Raw genomic sequence first — 22,456 nt, 5'->3', positions numbered from 1 at the left:
CTAAACGAGGTACTTCAAACACCTCAGAGCGCTAAGAAGTCATAGTACACACTCCACGTACGTAGACAATGTAATACGAGAAAACCACCACCTAAAAAACATGGAGACTGATCTTAAGATACTCAGAGAATGCAAAAATCTCTATGCAAAAATTCACAATAGAGGAGAACTACCAAATACAAAAAGCAATAATACTGGGAAAGAGAGTCATGAATGAAAATACAACACTGTGCAACAAAACACTGTTTGGAACACTCAGTGAACTATACAAGGGTGACTCCCTACAAGAAACATAACAGGAAAAAAAGAACTTTGCTTTTCTTGGTTCTCTCTCCACCTCTCCCTCTTCATCTCTCTCCCCCCCCTTTCTCTCTCTCTCTCTCTCTCTCTCTCTCTCTCTCTCTCTCTCTCCCTCCCTCTCACACACACACACACACACACACACACAAACACACATTCAAAATCGGCGCCATAACACACACAAGACCAACGATGAACAAGTGGGCAACAATACATGACACATCTCACTGAGTGTAATGCCAGAAGTGTCTACTCAGATAACATTTCGCCACATTTTCTGTAAGTGCATGTAAGGTGAAGTAGTGAGCGGAAATTTATGAAGAACTGAGTGAAAGCAATGCACTAAATAGTAGCTGATTGAGGCATCAACCAGGGACACGAAACAGGACGGAAAACGTAAGTACAGAGACGTACATAACCTCTAACCTAGAAACAGCTCTCCACAAATACGCAGTAATTTCTGTTCATGGCTAGTTTGCTGGTGACATGCTGTAAAATAAAAAATTAAAAAAAACGACAGAAACGAGCACTAAAATAGATTTATAATAATACAGTTCAATTATCGATGTCATTTTAAGGTGAGTGCCCCAAAAAAACAAAGCAAATTGCAAATATTGTATTTCTTAGGACAACAGTAATTAAATTATTACAAATGTTGTACTTTACAGAAAATAAAATTTTCACCCACAGAAGATGACACATTGGGGTTAAAATATATCTGGCAAAATATAAAAAGAAACTAAATGTGTTTGCATAAGGCTGATTTCCAAAATAACCCAGTTTTTACATTGAGATTATAAACCCTTCTATCATTTTGAGATTTTTTACAACGACATTATAGTTTAAATTTCTATTTACAGACTTCACAAATTTTTCCCAATACACTTTTTTGTTTCGGTTTTATAACTCTTCTTCTGTTTGTGTTCATACAAAATATCATTTACTCAGTAAGAGGGAATAAAGACGTTTTCTTCATGCTACGTTTTGAATGATGTAGCCAACTGTTGAATATTATTGCCAAGTATAGAATACGTGTTTATGATTTCAGTGTTCTGTGAATGTATATTTGTGCTTTCATTTATGTGAATTGTATTTGTTTTACTACAGTTAGGTGTGTGCAAGCTTACTGCTTTTATTATTAGTATTACTATTAACTTTTTTTAAATAATTTTATGAATGCGTATGAGACACAGTTTGTATTTATTTTAGGCACGAATACAAGTCAACAGAGCCACATGGCCGCGCGCGCGCGCGCGCGCGCGCGCGCATACACACACACACACACACACACACACACACACACACACACACATATACACACATACACAGAGAGAGAGAGACCACCGAGAGAACTGTTTATTAGTAACAGAACTGTTTATATCCCCAATGTAGAAAGTACAATATCTACGATGAAATAGTATAAATTACGAATATGGTTATATTTCAGGCCAATAGAGATGGCTTTAGAATAACAAACGCGACTCGCGTGTGACACGAGAAAATTCGTTGCATTCATCCGTAATTAGACGGATCCCAACTGATAATTATGAAGGGAATACATTTCTACTTATAAGTGAATGTGAATATAACCTAATGTAGTGTATCTATAATTTATGTTGCTACTTGATACTTTCAGCAGTATAATCTATATCGATCTCGAAACCACTGGTATCAGTATGTTTATTTATATAGCAGACCGATCAAGAGGCTACTATCGTAATAATTAGCATCGCAAATTTGATGAATTATTCCATCTGATTTACTTCAAAACCTTTTAAAGCTGAAGCTGAACAATCTTACCAGCAGAGCAAGATGTTGACAGTTGCAGGCGGTCCTGGAGCCATTCAAAAACTCTCACTGTAGACCATGACTCCAGGGCTAATACTCCGAACGGAGTTTTAAATTCTGGTGCAAAAGTCTGTTGCTTCCCGTGAGACATCAAGCAGACGGTTGAAAATCCATCACTATTCGGAACTGAAGTGGTAGATTCCCTTATTACACACGCTTTCTATAATAGCTATTTATCATAATATTTTGACTCCAAGATGTGAATTCCAGTTGTCACTAAAGGTCACATTATACAGGCCTTTAGCTTGACCAGCGTATATACAGACAATATTTCTCTGTGTAAAATTATATTAATTCTTAGTTTGAAGTATTACATAAATGCAGCAGATCAGTAATTTGAAAGGAGAAACATAAGCTTTTTTTGATGTAGCTGAATTTCTGCTAACAGAGAACTCCGTAAATAATTTCCAGAAGCATTAAATTATGTGGATCAGTGCTAGTCATTACTGATTGCTCTACAATTCAGAAATATGTTACAATGTTTGTTTCTGGTATTTGACTCGTTTCGCATCCCTGAAGTTTCACAATCTTAATAGAACGTGAGGAAGTAAACGATTGAATGAATGGCGTATATAACTTATTGATTAGACCTTTACTTAAGTAAGTAGATAAAACCGCACTGTGCGAAGTCTTGAATCTGAAAAAGGTAATACACAATATATTTTAACGGTAGCCAAAATGGGTGTTATTGGCAATCTGTCACATTCTTTGAAGCTTTGCATGTTGAAGATTTAGGAGCTGTTTCATAGTGGTGTCATATACATGACAAATCAGCATTTTCAGATACGCATTTCTGGCGTACTGACAGCGCTATGAAACGCTTATTATTAAGTTTTTCTCTATTTTTCGCATATGTGTGGTAATAATAAGATTTTCTTGTTTCATTTACAGAGACACTCCGGAAGTACCCTCCTCTGACGGAGTTGGACAGAATCTGCACAGTGGCGTACACTATTCCAGGCAGCGATGTCAAGATAGAGGAGGGGACCAAGCTTATCATACCGGTCTACGCCATACACCACGACCCCAAATACTACCCGGATCCGGAAAAGTTTGACCCGGAACGCTTTACGGAAGAGAGAAAGGCGTCACGCCATCATTTTGTTTACCTACCTTTCGGTGAGGGACCCCGTATCTGCATAGGTAAGGCCTTTGCGTTATGCACCTAATTTTAAATATAAAAATATGGTGATGCATCAGGAATTGATTGAAAAGAATATAGAAAAAACCAAACACCCAAACAATATTTCAAGTCCCTGAAGAGCCTTCTGTGCTGAAATAAGTCATACTTTGAAGAAAATGTAAATCTGCCAAAGCATATTTACTAAACACAGCCTTCCGAAATGTCTTCACAGAAGAAGACGAAGTAAATATTCCAGAATTCGAATTGAGAACAGCTGCCAGCATGAGGAACGTAGAAGTAAATATCCTCGGAGTAGTGAATCAACTCAAATCACTTAATAAAAGCGAGTCTCCTGGTCCAGACTGTATACTAATTAGGTTCCTTTCGGAGTATGCTGATGCATTAGCTCCATACTTAACAATCGTATACAACCGTTCACTCGACGAAAGATCCGTACCCAAAGACTGGAAAGTTGCAGAGGCCACACCAATATTCAAGAAAGGTTGTCGGAGTAATTCACTAAATTACTGGCCCTTATCGTTAACTTCGGTATGCAGCAGGATTTTAGAACATATATTGTGTTCGAACATTATGAATTACCTCGAAGAAAACGGTCTATTGACACCAGTCAACATGGGTTTAGAAAACATCGTTCCTGTGAAACGCAACTGGATTTTATTCACATGAAGTGCTGAGTGCTATTGACAAGGGGTTTCAGATCGATTCCGCATTTCCGGGTTTCCGGAAGGCATTTGACATTCTACCAAACAAGCGGCTCGTAGTAAAATTGCGTGCTTATGGAATATCGTCTCAGTTATGTGACTGACCCCCCCCCTCCCCACCCATGAACCATTTAGGAATGCCTAAAAAAACTTTTTGAGTTTTTGTATGTGTGTGCAAAGCATTGTGAAAATATCTCAAATAATAAAGTTATTGTAGAGCTGTGAAATCACTTCAATCATTTTTAATAACCCTGTATTTTGTTGACACCGACCTACATAGGGCGGAACGATCAACACGATAAAATAAGGGAAATCAGAAGTTGTACGGAAAGATATAGGTGTTCATTCTTGTACGCGCGCTATACGAGATTGGAATAATAGAGAATTGTGAAGGTGTTTCGATGAACCCCTGCCAGGCACTTAAATGCGATTTACACAGCATCCATGTAGATGTAGATGTAGAAGGGGGGAATGTACTCATCTTACTCCAGGTTTTGCAAGCTTTATGGCTGGTATTAGAATGAAATTGCAAGGCGGAGAAATTTACGACGAGAGGAATAGTGGTTAACACTAAGACAATACGGTGTAGCTTATCATAAATACTTTTCTGGTGTGCGCTCTGAACTTTAAAAATAAGGAGGGTTAATAGCAATTGTTCTACTAAAGCCATTCTGTTTCATCGATGACCGAATTACCCAGGGTGAACCTGAACACGAGTTCCAAACATTGCTGTACAAGCTCTCCTTTGTTTACAAAGTACCAAATCTGCAAGGTCTCTACTGCAAAAACATAGAAATGGCATCCTATGACGAGGGTCTGGTTAGGTCGTACATCGCACTGAGGAATAAAACCCATATTACCGTCCGCAGCTCGTGGTCGTGCGGTAGCTTTCTCGCTTCCCACGCCCGGGTTCCCGGGTTCGATTCCCGGCGGGGTCAGGGATTTTCTCTGCCTCGTGATGACTGGGTGTTGTGTGATGTCCTTAGGTTAGTTAGGTTTAAGTAGTTCCAAGTTATAGGGGACTGATGACCATAAATGTTAAGTTCCATAGTGCTCAGAGCCATTTGAACCATTTGAACCATTTGAACCCATATTGCATGTTTCAGCTACTAGGGTTGTGACAGCTCATATTTCCAAAGCAGTACCGCTAATGGAAAACGCCGAACGCTAGCAATCCATATGTGCCACAGTCTTTAAATCTTAAACCAAAATGTAAGCAGAGAAACAATTAAGAAGTATACAAAACAGTAATCGTGCCAACGTTGGCATATGAAGGAAACCTGGAGAGTCACAAAAATAAAATGTTATGCATGGATCTGGACTGAGATTTCCGAGAAGAATTGACGGTGTAACAAGATTTCTCCCTAAACCAACAGAGCATCTAACGTACTAGTACCGAACTTCAGTTAATGGAATACTAGCAGAATGCTAAAAACTCTTTGGCACATATGGGGCGAATGCAAAATGAAAGAGAAAACATTTGTGAACTGCCAATATAAGTAATTTAGAAGAAGATATCCTCGGTGTAGTGAAGGAGCTTAAAACCCTTAAGAAAGGCAAGGCCTCTGGTCCAGGTTGTATACCAGTGACGTTCCTTTCAGAGTATGGTAACAAAGTAGATCCATACGTATCAGTCGTATACAATGGCTCGCTCGTAAAAAGAGCCTTGCCCAAACACTGGAAAACTACAGAAGTCTCACGAATACCCAAGAAAGGAAATAGTACTCCAATGAATTAGAGAACCATTTCACAAACTTCGATTTGTATTAGCATTCTAGAACGTATACTGTGCTCGAACATTATCTCGAATAAAACGATTTATTAACAACCAACCAAAACGGATTCATTCTGTGAAACACAAATAGCACATCGTTCTCACGAAGTAATGAGTGCTATCGACAGGGAATGCTAAACTGAATCCATATTTTTAGATTTCCAGAAGGCTTTTGATGCCGTTCCTCACAAGCGACGTCTAATTAAATTGTGACCTATAGACTATCGTCTCAGCTGTGTAAATGGATCCGTGATTTTCTGACAGAAACGCCATACTTCGTAATAACTGGTGCAAAGTCACCAAGTAAGGTTATATCTTGCGTTCCTGATCTACATAAATGATTTAGGGCGCAATCAGGGAAGCCCTCTTAGATTGTTTGCAGATTATGCTGTCATTTACGGTATTGTAAAGTCATCAGATGAAAAGAATTGAAAAATGATTTAGACAAAGTACCTACACTCCTGGAAATTGAAATAAGAACACCGTGAATTCATTGTCCCAGGAAGGGGAAACTTTATTGACACATTCCTGGGGACAGATACATCACATGATCACACTGACAGAACCACAGGCACATAGACACAGGCAACAGAGCATGCACAATGTCGGCACTAGTACAGTGTACATCCACCTTTCGCAGCAATGCAGGCTGCTATTCTCCCATGGAGACGATCGTAGAGATGCTGGATGTAGTCCTGTGGAACGGCTTGCCATGCCATTTCCACCTGGCGCCTCAGTTGGACCAGCGTTCGTGCTGGACGTGCAGACCGCGTGAGACGACGCTTCATCCAGTCCCAAACATGCTAATTGGGGGACAGATCCGGAGATCTTGCTGGCCAGGGTAGTTGACTTACACCTTCTAGAACACGTTGGGTGGCACGGGATACATGCGGACGTGCATTGTCCTGTTGGAACAGCAAGTTCCCTTGCCGGTCTAGGAATGGTAGAACGATGGGTTCGATGACGGTTTGGATGTACCGTGCACTATTCAGTGTCCCCTCGACGATCACCAGTGGTGTACGGCCAGTGTAGGAGATCGCTCCCCACACCATGATGCCGGGTGTTGGCCCTGTGTGCCTCGGTCGTATGCAGTCCCGATTGTGGCGCTCACCTGCACGGCGCCAAACACGCATACGACCATCATTGGCACCAAGGCAGAAGCGACTCTCATCGCTGAAGACGACACGTCTCCATTCGTCCCTCCATTCACGCCTGTCGCGACACCAGTGGAGGCGGGCTGCACGATGTTGGGGCGTGAGCGGAAGACGGCCTAACGGTGTGCGGGACCGTAGCCCAGCTTCATGGAGACGGTTGCGAATGGTCCTCGCCGATACCCCAGGAGCAACAGTGTCTCTAATTTGCTGGGAAGTGGCGGTGCGGTCCCCTACGGCACTGCGTAGGATCCTACGGTCTTGGCGTGCATCCGTGCGTCGCTGCGGTCCGGTCCCAGGTCGACGGGCACGTGCACCTTCCGCCGACCACTGGCGACAACATCGATGTACTGCGGAGACCTCACGCCCCACGTGTTGAGCAATTCGGCGGTACGTCCACCCGGCCTCCCGCATGCCCACTATACGCCCTCGCTCAAAGTCCGTCAACTGCACATACGGTTCACGTCCACGCTGTCGCGGCATGCTACCAGTGTTGAAGACTGCGATGGAGCTCCGTATGCCACGGCAAACTGGCTGACACTGACGGCGGCGGTGCACAAATGCTGCGCAGCTAGCGCCATTCGACGGCCAACACCGCGGTTCCTGGTGTGTCCGCTGTGCCGTGCGTGTGATCATTGCTTGTACAGCCCTCTCGCAGTGTCCGGAGCAAGTATGGTGGATCTGACACACCGGTGTCAATGTGTTCTTTTTTCCATTTCCAGGAGTGTATATGGTACAAAAAGTGGCAGTTGATTCTAAGTGATAAAAAGTGTGAAGTTATCCACATGTGTGCTAAAAGGAATCCGTTAAACGTCGATTACACTACAAATCTCGCAAATCTAGAGGCTGTAATCTTAAATACTTAGGCATTACAATTACGAATAACATAAAGTGGAACGATTACACGGATATGTTGTGGGGAAAGCCAACGAAAGACTGCGAGTTATTGGAAGAACACTTAGAAAAACCAGCAGGTCTACTACCAGAGACTGCTTACAAGTACGCTACGGTTGTCCGTTCCCTTTTGGAGTACTGTTGTGCGATGTGGGATCCGTATCAGACAGGACTGATGGAGGACATCGAAAAACTTGAAAGGAGGGCAGCTCGTTTTGTATTAACGTAAAATAAACGAAAGAGTGCCACGGGTATGATACACGAACTGGGGTGGCAATCATTGAAACAAAGGCGTTTTTGGCTGCCGCAGGACCTTGTCACAAAATTTCGATCACCAACTCACTCCTATGAGTGTGAAAATAATTTCATTGCGCCCACCTACATACGAAGAAATCATCATCATAAAATACTTAATCAGAGCTCGCACGGAGAGATTTAAGTTTTTGTTTTTTTCACGTTCTCTTCGAGAGTGGAACGATAGAGGAGTAGCTTAACGGTGGTTCGATGAACCCTCTACCTGGCACTTAACTGTGGATTGCAGAGTAATCATGTAAATATGGATGTAAATGTAGATGTATCGTCCAACGCTACGAGTCGCATTGCAAAAAATGGCAGGGGGAGGGGTCAAAAGAAGAGCAAACAGGTGTCTGCTTTCTGACAGCGGAAGGAGTACGAGGAACGGACATTCATCGACGAATGTCACAAGCGTACGGCGAACACTGCATGTCCCTTGCAAGGGTTAAGGCGTGGCATAAGCGCTTCAGGAAAGGACGGGTGTCGTTACCCGATAATGCACGGCCTGGAGCACCACACTGCATTACCGATGACATCGTCCAGCTGGTGGATGCACTGATTACCCAGGACCGCCGAGTGTGAAAGCCATAGCCGCCGTTGTCGGATTGAGCATCGGAAGTGTTCACACCATCATGAACGAACAGTTGCACGTGCTCAGAGTGTGTGTCCAATGAGTGCTCACAGTCTTCAACCGCACCAGGAAGCACGTCGAATGTCCAACTGTCTCGCTCATCTGCAGCGTTATTCTAGGCAAGGGAATTCGTTCCTGGCACAAGTGGTGGCTGGAGATGAGTCATGGTGTCATCACTTTGAACCAGAATCAAAACGACATAGCCTCCTGTGGAAGCATCCAGGGTCACCACCACCAAAAGAAGCCAAAGCCATCCACACGAGTGCAGGAAAAGTTATGCGGACGTTCTTCTTTGACCAAGATGGCTCCCTTCTGATTCACTTCCTGCAACACGGGACAACAGTGAATGTCCAGCGTTACTCGCACACCATGACCACGCTTCGCCATGCGATCAAATCAAAACGACCAGGCAGTCTCACCTGTGGGGTCATTCTGCTCCACGACATTGCAAAGCCTCATATGGCCAACACCATCGCGGCACTCCTGCAGAAATTCCATATAATCCGGACCTCTCTCCCTGTGATTACGCCATTTCTGGTCCCCTTTTTTAGGGACAAACGATTCACCACGGAAGACGACGTCCAGCTGGACGTGCGGACCTGGTTAACATCACAGCCCCGGGAATTTTATGAGAGAGCCATTCACCACCTTGTGTCACAGTGGGACAAGTGTCTCAACAACAAGGGTCAATACGTCTAACATACAGGTACTGGTTTCTGTGATTATGCCTCCTGCTAGTTTATTTTTTAACGTCCTTATATTAGCCTCTGTTGTACATTCACCCCAAATATTTTGTTTCCAAATAGACTACCAACATCATGTGAGTTCGGCACGGGAGATTCGAGTCCCTTTGAAGCCTGCTACTAGTACTGCTATTAATAGACTACCAACTACAGATCCACCAGTTCCAGACAAAAGAAAAGCAACCGTCTCATTTACGATTACTGTGCTCATCTTGAAAAGAATTCAGGGCACTCCTCATTCCGCAGAGAAAATAAGAGAACTGATTCACAAAATTAAGGATATGTTGATACATGGTGAAACAACGCTCTGGTGGGCAGTTTGCGGATTTCAATCACCTCGGGGTATGACCATGGGATGCATTTGACCTGCGGTCGTCGCAAAGTGGCGCTGGCAGCAGTCCACATATGCAGAGGTGTGTTGGTGCATGTCAGAGTACGGTGCAGCGAGTAAGTGTACAGATGTTTTCAGTCGTGCTAATGGTGACTGTGTGTTGAAAATGGCTCAAACAACACATCTTGATGACGTTATGAGGGGTAGAATACTAGGGCGACTGGAGGCTGGTCAAACACAACAGGCCGTAGCACGGGCCCTCCGTGTGCTACAAAGTGTGACCTCAAGATTATGACAACGATTCCAGCAGACCGGAAACGTGTCCAGGCGCTACAGTATGGAACGTCCACAGTGTACAACACCACAAGAAGACCGATATCTCACCACCAGTGCCCGCAGACGGCCATGGAGTACTGCAGATAGCCCTGCTCGGGACTTTACCGCAGCCACTGGAACAGTTGTGGCCAGACACACAGTCTACAGACGACTGAACAGACATGTTTTATTCGTCTGGAGACCTGAAAGGTGCATTCCAATGACCCCCGGTCACAGGATAGCCCATGAAGCCTGGTGTCAAGAACACAGTACATGGTCATTGAAACAGTGGTCCCAGGTTATGTTCACAGACGGGTCCAGGTATAGTCTGAACTCTGATTCTCGACGGGTTTTCATCTGGCGTGAACCAGGAACCACATACCAACCTCTTAATGTCCTTGAAAGGGACCTGCATGGAGGTCGTGGTTTGATGGTGTTGGGTGGGATTCTGATTGGTGCATGTACACCCCTGCATGTCTTCGACAGAGGAACTGCAACAGGTTAGGTGTATCGGACGTCATTTTGCACCAGTATGTCCGCCTTTTCAGGGGTGCACTGGACCCCACCTTCCTCCTGGTGGATGATAAAGCACGGCCCCACGGAGCTGCTGTCGTGGAGGAGTACCTAGAAACAGAAGATATCAGGCGAATGGAGTGGACTGCCTGTTCTCCAGACCTAAACCCAATCGAGCGCGTCTGGGGTGCTTTCGGTCGATGTATCGCTGCAAGTCTTCAAACCCCTATGACATTTCAGGAGCTCCGACAGGAACTGGTGCAGGAATGGGAGGCTGTACCCCAGCAGCTGCTCGACCACCTGATCCAGAGTATGCCAAACCGTTGTGCGGCCTGTCTACGTGTGCATGGTGATCATATCCCATATTGATGTCGGGGTACATGCGCAGGAAACAGTTGCATTTTGTAGCGCATGTGTTTCGGGACGGTTTTCTCAACTTATCACCAATACCGTGGACGCCGAACAGATGTGCAGAACTATAGACCTATATCTCTAACGTCGATCAGTTGTAGAATTTTGGAACACGTATTGTGTTCGAGTATAATGACTTTTCTGGAGACTAGAAATCTACTCTGTAGGAATCAGCATGGGTTTCGAAAAAGACGGTCATGTGAAACAGAGCTCGCGCTATTCGTCCACGAGACTCAGAGGGCCATAGACACGGGTTCACAGGTAGATGCCGTGTTTCTTGGCTTCCGCAAGGCGTTCGATACAGTTCCCCACAGTCGTTTAATGAACAAAGTAAGAGCATATGGACTATCAGACCAATTGTGTGATTGGATTGAGGAGTTCCTAGATAACAGGACGCAGCATGTCATTCTCAATGGAGAGAAGTCTTCCCAAGTAAGAGTGATTTCAGGTGTGCCGCAGGGGAGTGTCATAGGACCGTTGCTATTCACAATATACATAAATGACCTGGTGGATGACATCGGAAGTTCACTGAGGCTTTTTGCGGATGATGCTGTGGTGTATCGAGAGGTTGTAACAATGGAAAATTGTACTGAAATGCAGGAGGATCTGCAGCGAATTGACGCATGGTGCAGGGAATGACAATTGAATCTCAATGTAGACAAGTGTAATGTGCTGCGAATACACAGAAAGATAGATCCTTTATCATTTAGCTACAAAATAGCAGGTCAGCAACTGAAAGCAGTTAATACCATAAATTATCTGGGAGTACGCATTAGGAGTGATTTTAAATGGAATGATCATATAATGTTGATCGTCGGTAAAGCAGATGCCAGACTGAGATTCATTGGAAGAATCCTAAGGAAATGCAATCCGAAAACAAAGGAAGTAGGTTACAGTACGCTTGTTCACCCACTGCTTGAATACTGCTCAGCAGTGTGGGATCCGTACCAGATAGGTTTGATACAAGATATAGAGAAGACCCAACAGAGAGCAGCGCGCTTCGTTACAGGATTATTTAGTAATCGCGAAAGCGTTACGGAGATGATAAACTCCAGTGGAAGACTCTGCAGGAGAGACGCTCAGTAGCTCGGTACGGGCTTTTGTCAAAGTTTCGAGAACATACCTTCACCGAAGAGTTAAGCAGTATATTGCTCCCTCCTACGTATATCTCGCGAAGAGACCATGAGGATAAAATCAGAGAGATTAGAGCCCACACAGAGGCATACCGACAATCCTTCTTTCCACGAACAATACGAGACTGGAATAGAAGGGAGAACTGATAGAGGTACTCAAGGTACCCTCCGCCACACACCGTCAGGTGGCTTGCGGAGTATGGATGTAGATGTAGATGTAGATGTAGACTTACAGATCTGTGTCGTGTGTGTTTCCAATGTGCCTATGCTATTAGGATCAGTTTTGCGTAATGTCACGTTGTGTGGCTCCAAATTCTGTAATTATCCTTATTTTATGAGCATGACCAGTATCTTGGAGCATGTTCTAAGGCAAAGGACTCTGACGCTCGTAATGGAAAAGAAAGAAATCCTCAAACATAAGTGAGAATCAAAGGGAAATTCGTACAGAACACATATTTCTGTACTTACTTACATTATCTAGTAGATGGTGATTTTCCGAGAGCGTTAGACACTGCACCACACTGTCCACTGACAGTTTCGTATTCATCGTCCTGTGTGTCTTCACAGGAATGCGATCGGCTCGATGACTTTTTCCACAAATCGTATCCAGTACTGTGCTGCGAATGTATGATACAAAGAAAAACAAGGTTGAGGGTGTATCCAGAGGACAACTGCCTGGGCTTCTAATGCTCTCTGTACGCTGGAGTGCAAAACTGAAGGACAAAAGTAATGTTCGTACGATGTGTCCCTGCCAAGTAACATAGCTCGAAGAAACTTGGACCATGCTTTGAAAGTGCTGGTATAGTTGAGTGCAGTACTGAAATGACACATTCATTCAAGGGCAATAATTACACAGAATTCAGCGCTATTTATTTCGGTTCCATACACATTACTTTGTCCTGCAGTGCCCGGGAAGGCGGTGGGGAGGGGCAATGTTGCCACCAGGCGGGCCAGTCACGCTTCACAATCGCAAGGTTCTGTATGTAACTTCAAAACAGAGACGCGAGCATGAGGCGTTACAGTATTACTGTTGGGTATTCTCTGTACCCTATTACTAGACCCGCTGCACAATATAATTTTATTTGGGATGTAGTAGGGTGTATTATGACAACGGATGGCAATGCATGTTCTACAATGTGACGCCTAGCTGGCCACAAGGTTGGTAAGTAGTTGTTATGGCGAGGCGCTCCATTTCTCCACCAGTGCTTACAACTGCTGGATGCCTGTGGACGGACTGCATCGCGTCTCCGCAACGCATCCCACATTTACTTTGTGGTATTTAAGTCCGGGGGACTGGAAGGACAGTCCATGGCCCAATACTCTCTCGTTCCATGAGCTCCTCTACTTGCTCTATTCGATTTCGTCGCACGTTCTCATCCATAAAAGTAAATTCAGGGCCGAATGTACCACTGAAAAGGCGCACGTTAGGACAGAGTACAGTGTAACAATGGCGCTGACCGGTGAATGTACGTATTAAAGGATTCGTTGATTATTTCTCCCGTGCATAACAGAACACAGTATGTCATTCTCAAATGGAGAGAAGTCTTTCGAAGTAAGAGTGATTTCAGGTGTGCCGCAGGGGAGTGTCGTAGGACCGTTGCTATTCACAATATATATAAATGACCTTGTGGATAACATCGGAAGTTCACTGAGGCTTTTTGCGGATGATGCTGTAGTATATCGAGAGGTTGTAACAATGAAATATTGTACTGAAATGCAGAAGGTTCTGCAACGAATTGACGCATGGTGCAGGAAATGGCAACTGAATCTCAACGCAGACAAGAGTAAGGTGCTGCAAATACATAGAAAGAAAGATCCTTTATCATTTAGCTACAATATAGCTGGTCAGCAACTGGAAGCAGTTAATTCCATAAATTATCTGGGAGTAGGCATTAGGAGTGATTTAAAATGGAATGGCCATATAAAATAATTCGTCGGTAAATCACATGCCAGACTGAGATTCATTGGAAGAATCCTAAGGAAATGCAGTCCGAAAACGAAGGAAGAAGGTTACAGTACGCTTGTTCGCCCACTGCTTGAATACTGCTCACCGGTGGGGGATACGTACCAGATAGGGATGATTGAAGAGATAGAGAAGATCCAATGGAGAGAAGCGCGCTTCGTTAGAGGATCATTTAGTAATCGCGAAAGCGTTACGGAGGTGATAGATAAACTCCAGTGGAAGACTCTGCAAGAGAGACGCTCAGTAGCTCGGTACGGGCTTCTGTTGAAGTTTCGAGAACATACCTTCACCGAGGAGTCAAGCAGTATATTGCTCTCTCATACGTATATCTCACTAAGAGCCCACACAGAGGCATACCGACAATCTTTCTTTCCACGAACAATGCGATACTTGAATAGAAGGGAGAACCAATAGAGATACTCAAGGTACCCTGCGCCACAACGTCAGGTGGCTTGCAGAGTATGGATGTAGATGTAGATGCAACACTATCCCTCCCTGCGCCATAATATCACCAAAACGATAAAGTGCGACAGAGCTGGATGTACACCCAAGTATGGAAAGGGGGGGGGGACGGGGGAGAGGTAGGAGCGTAATGCACTTAGTATGATGTTAATGCTAACTAGCGACTATGAAATGGGGGAACACTAAGAACTGTAATAAGGATGGTGAAAGGAAAATAGAGGTTTCTTGGAATATTGCTAGGGAAGTGAGGTTCCTCTGTGCTGGATATTGGAAGACGGGCGCTGGTTACGAACAACTGCAGAGTCTTCTTCCAGTGCTTGGAGTCCAGATCAGATGAGCGTGAAAGCTGGCATCGAATGAATTCAGGTACACGCTGCTGGAATCTTAATACATTGTTACACCCCATTACGAAATATACAGCCGACCGGGGTGGCCGAGCGGTTCTCGGCGCTATAGTCTGGAACCGCGACACCGCTACGGTCGTAGATTCGAATCCTGCCTCGGGCATGGATGACTGTGATATCCTTAGGTTAGTTAGGTTTAAGTAGTTCTAAGTTCTAGGGGACTGATGACCACAGATGTTAAGTCCCATAGTGGTCAGAGCCATTTTTGTTGCATGAAGGCCATTAGAATATAGTTTGCTATAGTAGCGAGTAGACGACGTCTTCATACAGTTATCAGATCTGGAAACTTCCTGTCGGACTGAGACTCAAATTCGGGACCTTTGTATTTCGCTGGAAAATACTCCACCGATATTACTTGCCAGTGAAAGGCAAAGACCCCTAGTTCGAGTCTCGGTCCGGCTCAGTGATTTAATCTGCCGGTAAGTTTCATATCAGTGCACGCTCCACTACACAGTAAAAATGTCATTATGAGATCTTCACAATGTTCTAGGCAAGTGATGTGAGAACGACACGACTTTTATTTAGGGCGAATGGTGCCAAGTATGAGGACGACAGTGTCCTTGTATGATGAGACATGTCCTTATTGTGCTACACCTTCGCTATCTACCTTTGCAGAAGTAGTACAAACGCTTCAGGAAACAAGAAATGTCGATAGCGATAAACGTTGATAGCTCAAATCAGCAACCGACGAGCAATGTGCAATTGTCATCTTAGCAGCACATAATCCTTGACAAATCTCTAACGTGAGAGTGGGATCAGCCAATGATGTTTTCTGTGAATACTAAATTTCAACAAATTTCATCCATACCATATATAACTTTATCAGGAACTCCAAGACGATGAATTTCAATAAAGGATACAATTCTCCGAATGGGGACTACGGAAACAGCAATGAGATGACATGTTCCTAACCAACATGTTGTTTACGGATTTAGCATCATTTAGAAACCATGGGCACACTAATATCAGCAACATTTACTAATGGCACTCTGAAAACACACACTGGATGAGAGAAGTGGACGAACAAAAACCTTTGTCACTCAACGTGTGATGCGGCCTTCTAACGAATTATGGATTGGATCTTAAATATCGCGAAACATTTTTATCTATTAACAGCGGAACTGTTTCAGTTACCAGAAAACATCCGACTGGACATTCGACAACTCGTGTGATACCAACACGTTGGATTTTTTGCACGTTCTAATAGACGTGATGTAATAGAATTATTATACAAAGGTATTATTAAAAGGTTAATACACTCCTGGAAATTGAAATAAGAACACCGTGAATTCATTGTCCCAGGAAGGGGAAACTTTATTGACACATTCCTGGGGTCAGATACATCACATGATCACACTGACAGAACCACAGGCACATAGACACAGGCAACAGAGCATGCACAATGTCGGCACTAGTACAATGTATATCCACCTTTCGCAGCAATGCAGGCTGCTATTCTCCCATGGAGACGATCGTAGAGATGCTGGATGTAGTCCTGTGGAACGGCTTGCCATGCCATTTCCACCTGGCTCTTCTTTTGACCCCTCCCCCTGCCATTTTTTGCAATGCGACTCGTAGCGTTGGACGATACATCTACATTTACATCCATATTTACATGAATACTCTGCAATCCACAGTTAAGTGCCAGGTAGAGGGTTCATCGAACCACCCTTAAGCTACTCCTCTATCGTTCTACTCTCGAAGGGAACGTGGAAAAAACAAAAACTTAAATCTCTCCGTGCGAGCTCTGATTAAGTATTTTATGATGATGTTTTCTCCGTATGTAGGTGGGCGCAATGAAATTATTTTCACACTCATAGGAGAGAGTTGGTGATTGAAATTTTGTGACAAGGTCCTGCGGCAGCCAAAAACGCCTTTGTTTCAATGATTGCCACCCCAGTTCGTGTATCATACCCATGGCACACTTTCGTTTATTTTACGTTAATACAAAACGAGCTGCCCTTCTTTCAAGTTTTTCGATGTCCTCCATCAGTCCTGTCTGATACGGATCCCACATCGCACAACAGTACTCCAAAAGGGAACGGACAAGCGTAGCGTACTTGTAAGCAGTCTCTGGTAGTAGACCTGCTGGTTTTTCTAAGTGTTCTTCCAATAACTCGCAGTCTTTCGTTGGCTTTCCCCACAACAAATCCGTGTAATCGTTCCACATTATGGTATTCGTAATTGTGATGCCTAAGTACACTCCTCGAAATTGAAATAAGAACACCGTGAATTCATTGTCGCAGGAAGGGGAAACTTTATTGACACATTCCTGGGGTCAGAAACATCACATGATCATATTGACAGAACCACAGGCACATAGACACAGGCAACAGAGCATGCACAATGTCGGCACTAGCACAGTGTATATCCACCTTTCGCAGCAATGCAGGCTGCTATTCTCCCATGGAGACGATCGTAGAGATGCTGGATGTAGTCCTGTGGAACGGCTTGCCATGCCATTTCCACCTGGCGCCTCAGTTGGACCAGCGTTCGTGCTGGACGTGCAGACCGCGTGAGACGACGCTTCATCCAGTCCCAAACATGCTCAATGGGGGACAGATCCGGAGATCTTGCTGGCCAGGGTAGTTGACTTACACCTTCTAGAGCACGTTGGGTGGCACGGGACACATGCAGACGTGCATTGTCCTGTTGGAACAGCAAGTTCCCTTGCCGGTCTAGGAATGGTAGAACGATGGGTTCGATGACGGTTTGGATGTACCGTGCACTATTCAGTGTCCCCTCGACGATCACCAGTGGTGTACGGCCAGCGTAGGAGATCGCTCCCCACACCATGATGCCGGGTGTTGGCCCTGTGTGCCTCGGTCGTATGCAGTCCTGATTGTGGCGCTCACCTGCACGGCGCCAAACACGCATACGACCATCATTGGCACCAAGGCAGAAGCGACTCTCATCGCTGAAGACGACACGTCTCCATTCGTCCCTCCATTCACGCCTGCCTGTCGCGACACCACTGGAGGCGGGCTGCACGATGTTGGGGCGTGAGCGGAAGGCGGCCTAACGGTGTGCGGGACCGTAGGCCAGCTTCATGGAGACGGTTGCGAATGGTCCTCGCCGATACCCCAGGAGCAACAGTGTCCCTAATTTGCTGGGAAGTGGCGGTGCGGTCCCCTACGGCACTGCGTAGGATCCTACGGTCTTGGCGTGCATCCGTGCGTCGCTGCGGTCCGGTCCCAGGTCGACGGGCACGTGCACCTTCCGCCGACCACTGGCGACAACATCGATGTACTGTGGAGACCTCACGCCCCACGTGTTGAGCAATTCGGCGGTACGTCCACCCGGCCTCCCGCATGCCCACTATACGCCCTCGCTCAAAGTCCGTCAACTGCACATACGGTTCACGTCCACGCTGTCGCGGCATGCTACCAGTGTTAAAGACTGCGATGGAGCTCCGTATGCCACGGCAAACTGGCTGACACTGACGGTGGCGGTGCACAAATGCTGCGCAGCTAGCGCCATTCGACGGCCAACACCGCGGTTCCTGGTGTGTCCGCTGTGCCGTGCGTGTGATCATTGCTTGTACAGCCCTCTCGCAGTGTCCGGAGCAAGTATGGTGGGTCTGACACACCGGTGTCAATGTGCTCTTTTTTCCATTTCCAGGAGTGTATATCGCGCCAGCCCATTTAAAATGACGAAGTTTACTATCTCCTCTAGACCTCCGCATTCCAAAAGATTATGAATACAACATTCAAGCGAAGAAACTTTTCTCTGAAAAATTTTCTGCTATCACTAAAAGTGGCTGAGGTATCCAGTGTTCTCATTCTGTACACATTGGCTCCCAGGAAGAATGGTCACTGTTCAGATTTATTACAACAATGGCCATTTGAAGCAAAAAATGTCAGATAAACATGAGCTATGACCACTTCTTCATGTTCGATACAGTAAAGCAAATCTATTCTTCTGCTGTTTCTTTGCCTTCCATATTTTGAAAGATGGTCGTATGGACAAAAACAAGAAAAACATGACCAACAGACACGGACTCCAAAATGCATATTTTGCGAGTTACGAACACCTGTGTGGCGAGGAAGAATAAGCGTTTGTAGCTCTCAATGCATGCAATTTTGAGCCCATATTTGGTAGATATCTTTGCTCCGAACGATAGTTCCAGGTGTATCCCTGAATATTAACCATTGCCCCTGGGATTCCCTGGATATACAGAGTGAAAAGTATTTAAACCGACAAACTCTGGGAGGTTGTAGGGGACATCAAAACAAATATTTTTTCCTAATGTTAATTTTTCCTATGGGGATTATTTAAACCATTGGAGGCCGTATTACGCTCTTCAGTTGTTAGAGGGCATGTTACGCTCTTCAGTTGTAGGTAACTGCTGTCCACCAATGTAGTAATGCATTGTCTCTGTTTACTAATGGAGCGATACCCCTGGAGTGAGTACACTGATATGGTTGGTGCGTACTACGTAGAGCACCACAACGGACGAGCTGCACAGCGGGTTTATCAACAACAATATCCTAATCGCCGTATCCCGCATCATACGACCTTTGCTGTTGTGTACCAACGTCTGCGTGAGAACGGGTCATTTAGCAGATTACGTGGACAGCGACGCCGTCGCGCGGTAAGAACGCTGCAATTTGAGGAAGCTGTCTTGCTGCATGTGGAGCGGGATCCTTCAATCAGCACTCCTGCAATTGCACGTAACATGGGGAGGAATCAGACGAATGTAAGAACAATCCTTCGAGAGCAGTTGTTACGTCCATTTCACTTACAGCGTGTCCACAACCTGGAACTAGTTGATTATCCACCCAGAGCACAGTTTTCGCAGTGGTACCTGGAAAAGTGTGAAATGCATCCTACATTTCCATCCTTGTATTGTTTACCAATAAAGCAACGTTCGGGATTTATGGAGTCTTCAATATGCACAATTCGCATGTTTGGAGTGAAGATAACCAACATGTCACAGTTACTAGCGCTCATCAAGTGTGGTTCTTCCTTAATGTGTGGGTCGGTGTTGTTGGGGACTGTTTAAATGGGCCCTATCTGCTACCTAGGTCATTAAATGGCAGGTACTATTACAATTTTCTCACCAGATCATTGCCAGAATTGCTGGAAGACGTCCCACTCTCTACAAGACAACGCATGTGGTTCCAACATGACGGGGCGCCGACACGTTTCAGTCGCCGTGTGCGTCGATTCCTGAACCGATGGTTCCCAGAAACGTGGATTGGCAGAGGTGGTCCTGTACCATGGCCTGCTCGATCCCCAGATATGTCCCCTCTGGACTTTATTGTGTGGGGAGAGATGCGCAACCTTGTTTACGCAACTCCTGTTGCATCAGAAGAGGATCTGGTGGCCCGGATAGTAGCAGCAGCAGGAACAATTCAGGATACTCCTGAGGTATTCGTCCGTGTCAGACAGAACATGATCCGACGGTGTAATCTTTTTTTACGTGTCAATGGAGGCATTTTTGAAAATTTACTGTAGTTGAAATCGGGTGGTGTTGATGTGTTGCCTCTCCGTCATAAAAAAAATGGAAAAGTGTTTGTTGGCTTTATTAATTTGCCGGTTTAAATACTCACCATAGGAAAAAATGACATTAGGGAAACATATTTGTTTTGAAGTCCCCTACAACCTCCCAGAGTTTGTCGGTTTTAATTCTGTAGATATAAATGTCGATGTGGGTTCATCTATCTGAAGGCCTTATTGGTGCATTTAACTGTGAGATGACGTTACAACAATGTAACCAGTATGTACCTGGTAGCAGTGTCCAATAGATGTAAATTTCTGTTTGTGAGCTTAACTACAAAATTTGTGTCTTGTAGTGAATTTGAAACACAAAAATTCAGCATCTGTCAAAAAAGTCGTCCGCCAAGTTTCCCTCGTTTGATTGGCGACTTTCGTTGAGGATAACAAAAAGTTTTGTTTCCTGTGGTTTGAGAAGTTTTGGGAAGTTCTGATTATCGCTTGCATCGTGGCCTGATTAGTTCCTCGGATTCGAAATGGTCAGCCTCTGCTGTTTTCATCTTTGGGCTCAGGTAATTTCAGAGTTGTCTTGTTACCTTGATGCCAAGTTCAAGGTTGATTTCAGATGGTGGGTGGACAACGGGGTGAAATAAATGACTAGATGTTGATTTCCTCTTATTGTGTGGGTTGTTACTCCACACGGACATCTGATAGTCTAATGTCTGTAACCACTGAATGTATTGCTCACTCGTGCAGTACATTATATCAAATATTCATACGTAATAACATGTGGAGAGATGAAGTTAAACTATCATATAGGCACGGATGTGGTTAAATCAAGCGGAAAGTTATGGGAAAGTTCCTTTTTATCACAAAAGTTACTGCTTACAAAATTTTTATATGGCAGATGCTTGAATATTGCTCAAGCGTATGGGACACATATCAGGTCCAAGTATCAGAAGACATAAAGTGCACAAAGAAAGGGATCCAGTCGAACGGGAACAACGCTTCTGTGGCAAGCGAGAGTGTAAAAAAAGTATTGCAAGAGCTAGATTACTTCATGAACAGTCGTTCATGATAGATATTATGAATGTTCTAGAGTTTCATTTTATCTACTCCGCATTGTCCATGCAGAAAGGAAAATGGCCTACTAACAGCTCACACAAAGCTGCCATTTTTTTCGTCCTATATCTATCAGTGGAACGAGTGAAAACTCCAGTATATTCGCAGTAGAAACAACCCCTTGCCATATACATGCCAGTGATCCGTAAAATGTAGGGTATGTAGAAGGCTTCACAAAGTTTTCTTGTCCTTTGAAGGTTTCCTACTAACCACAGACACGTTTGCATTAATATTGTAACATGTTACAGGAAAACAAATGCCACGTACAATTTAGAGCAACGCTTGTTTTCTCTCTGCAGGTATGCGTTTCGGCCTGATACAGACCAAGCTCGGCATCGCTTCGTTGGTCTCCAAGTTTGTCTTCAGCGCCACGAGCAAAACACCTGCAAAGCTCCAGATGGATCCCAAGGCAGCTGTGGCGTCTGCTCTCGGAGGCATCAACGTGCGTATCACCGCGAGAACTTGATACGCCCACAAGCAGGGCTGTCTACAGAAGGAGCTGACACGTATGGACTTGAAAGTGTGTGATCTGACTCATTCTTCACCTATACTTACTTTAGCAAACACACATAAAATTTTGTTTACTAACATCAGTGCACCATCCACCTCGATAATAAACTTGAACTATGGCAAATATACTAATAAAGTCCTTCTACTGTCTTTTCCGTGGCGTATTTTATTCGACTGTGTTCTATCATGTCCAAAAGTATCCGACCGCCATGAACTGCGTTGGGCCGGATTTTCGTGCAGCCCGCATAACGTAACATCCTTGTTAGTCCTTAGTCACAATTTAATACAGTCATGTGACTATATAAAATAGTCACCACAACACATCACTAGATAATACAGCATTGTAATTTAGTCACTCCAGATACAAATTAGT

The 22,456-nt window shown here is 44.6% G+C and overlaps 1 protein-coding gene across 2 annotated transcripts in view; it reads left to right on the top strand.

Annotated features, from left to right (window-relative positions):
- The window catches only part of LOC126141537 (probable cytochrome P450 6a13), a 104,165-nt gene extending 81,967 nt beyond the window's left edge, over positions 1 to 22,198 (top strand). For both annotated transcript variants that reach the window (XM_049915251.1, XM_049915250.1), the window contains 2 exons: positions 3,040 to 3,291; positions 21,873 to 22,198. In XM_049915251.1, coding sequence (XP_049771208.1) covers positions 3,040 to 3,291; positions 21,873 to 22,039 — 419 coding nt within the window. In that variant the 3' untranslated portion in view covers positions 22,040 to 22,198. The remainder of the gene's footprint in view (positions 1 to 3,039; positions 3,292 to 21,872) is intronic.
- Positions 22,199 to 22,456: the final 258 nt, after the last annotated feature.

Source organism: Schistocerca cancellata, unplaced genomic scaffold (assembly GCF_023864275.1).
Source record: "Schistocerca cancellata isolate TAMUIC-IGC-003103 unplaced genomic scaffold, iqSchCanc2.1 HiC_scaffold_718, whole genome shotgun sequence".
NCBI classification, from domain to species: domain Eukaryota; kingdom Metazoa; phylum Arthropoda; class Insecta; order Orthoptera; family Acrididae; genus Schistocerca; species Schistocerca cancellata.
This window is presented reverse-complemented; position numbering and strand designations above follow the sequence as displayed.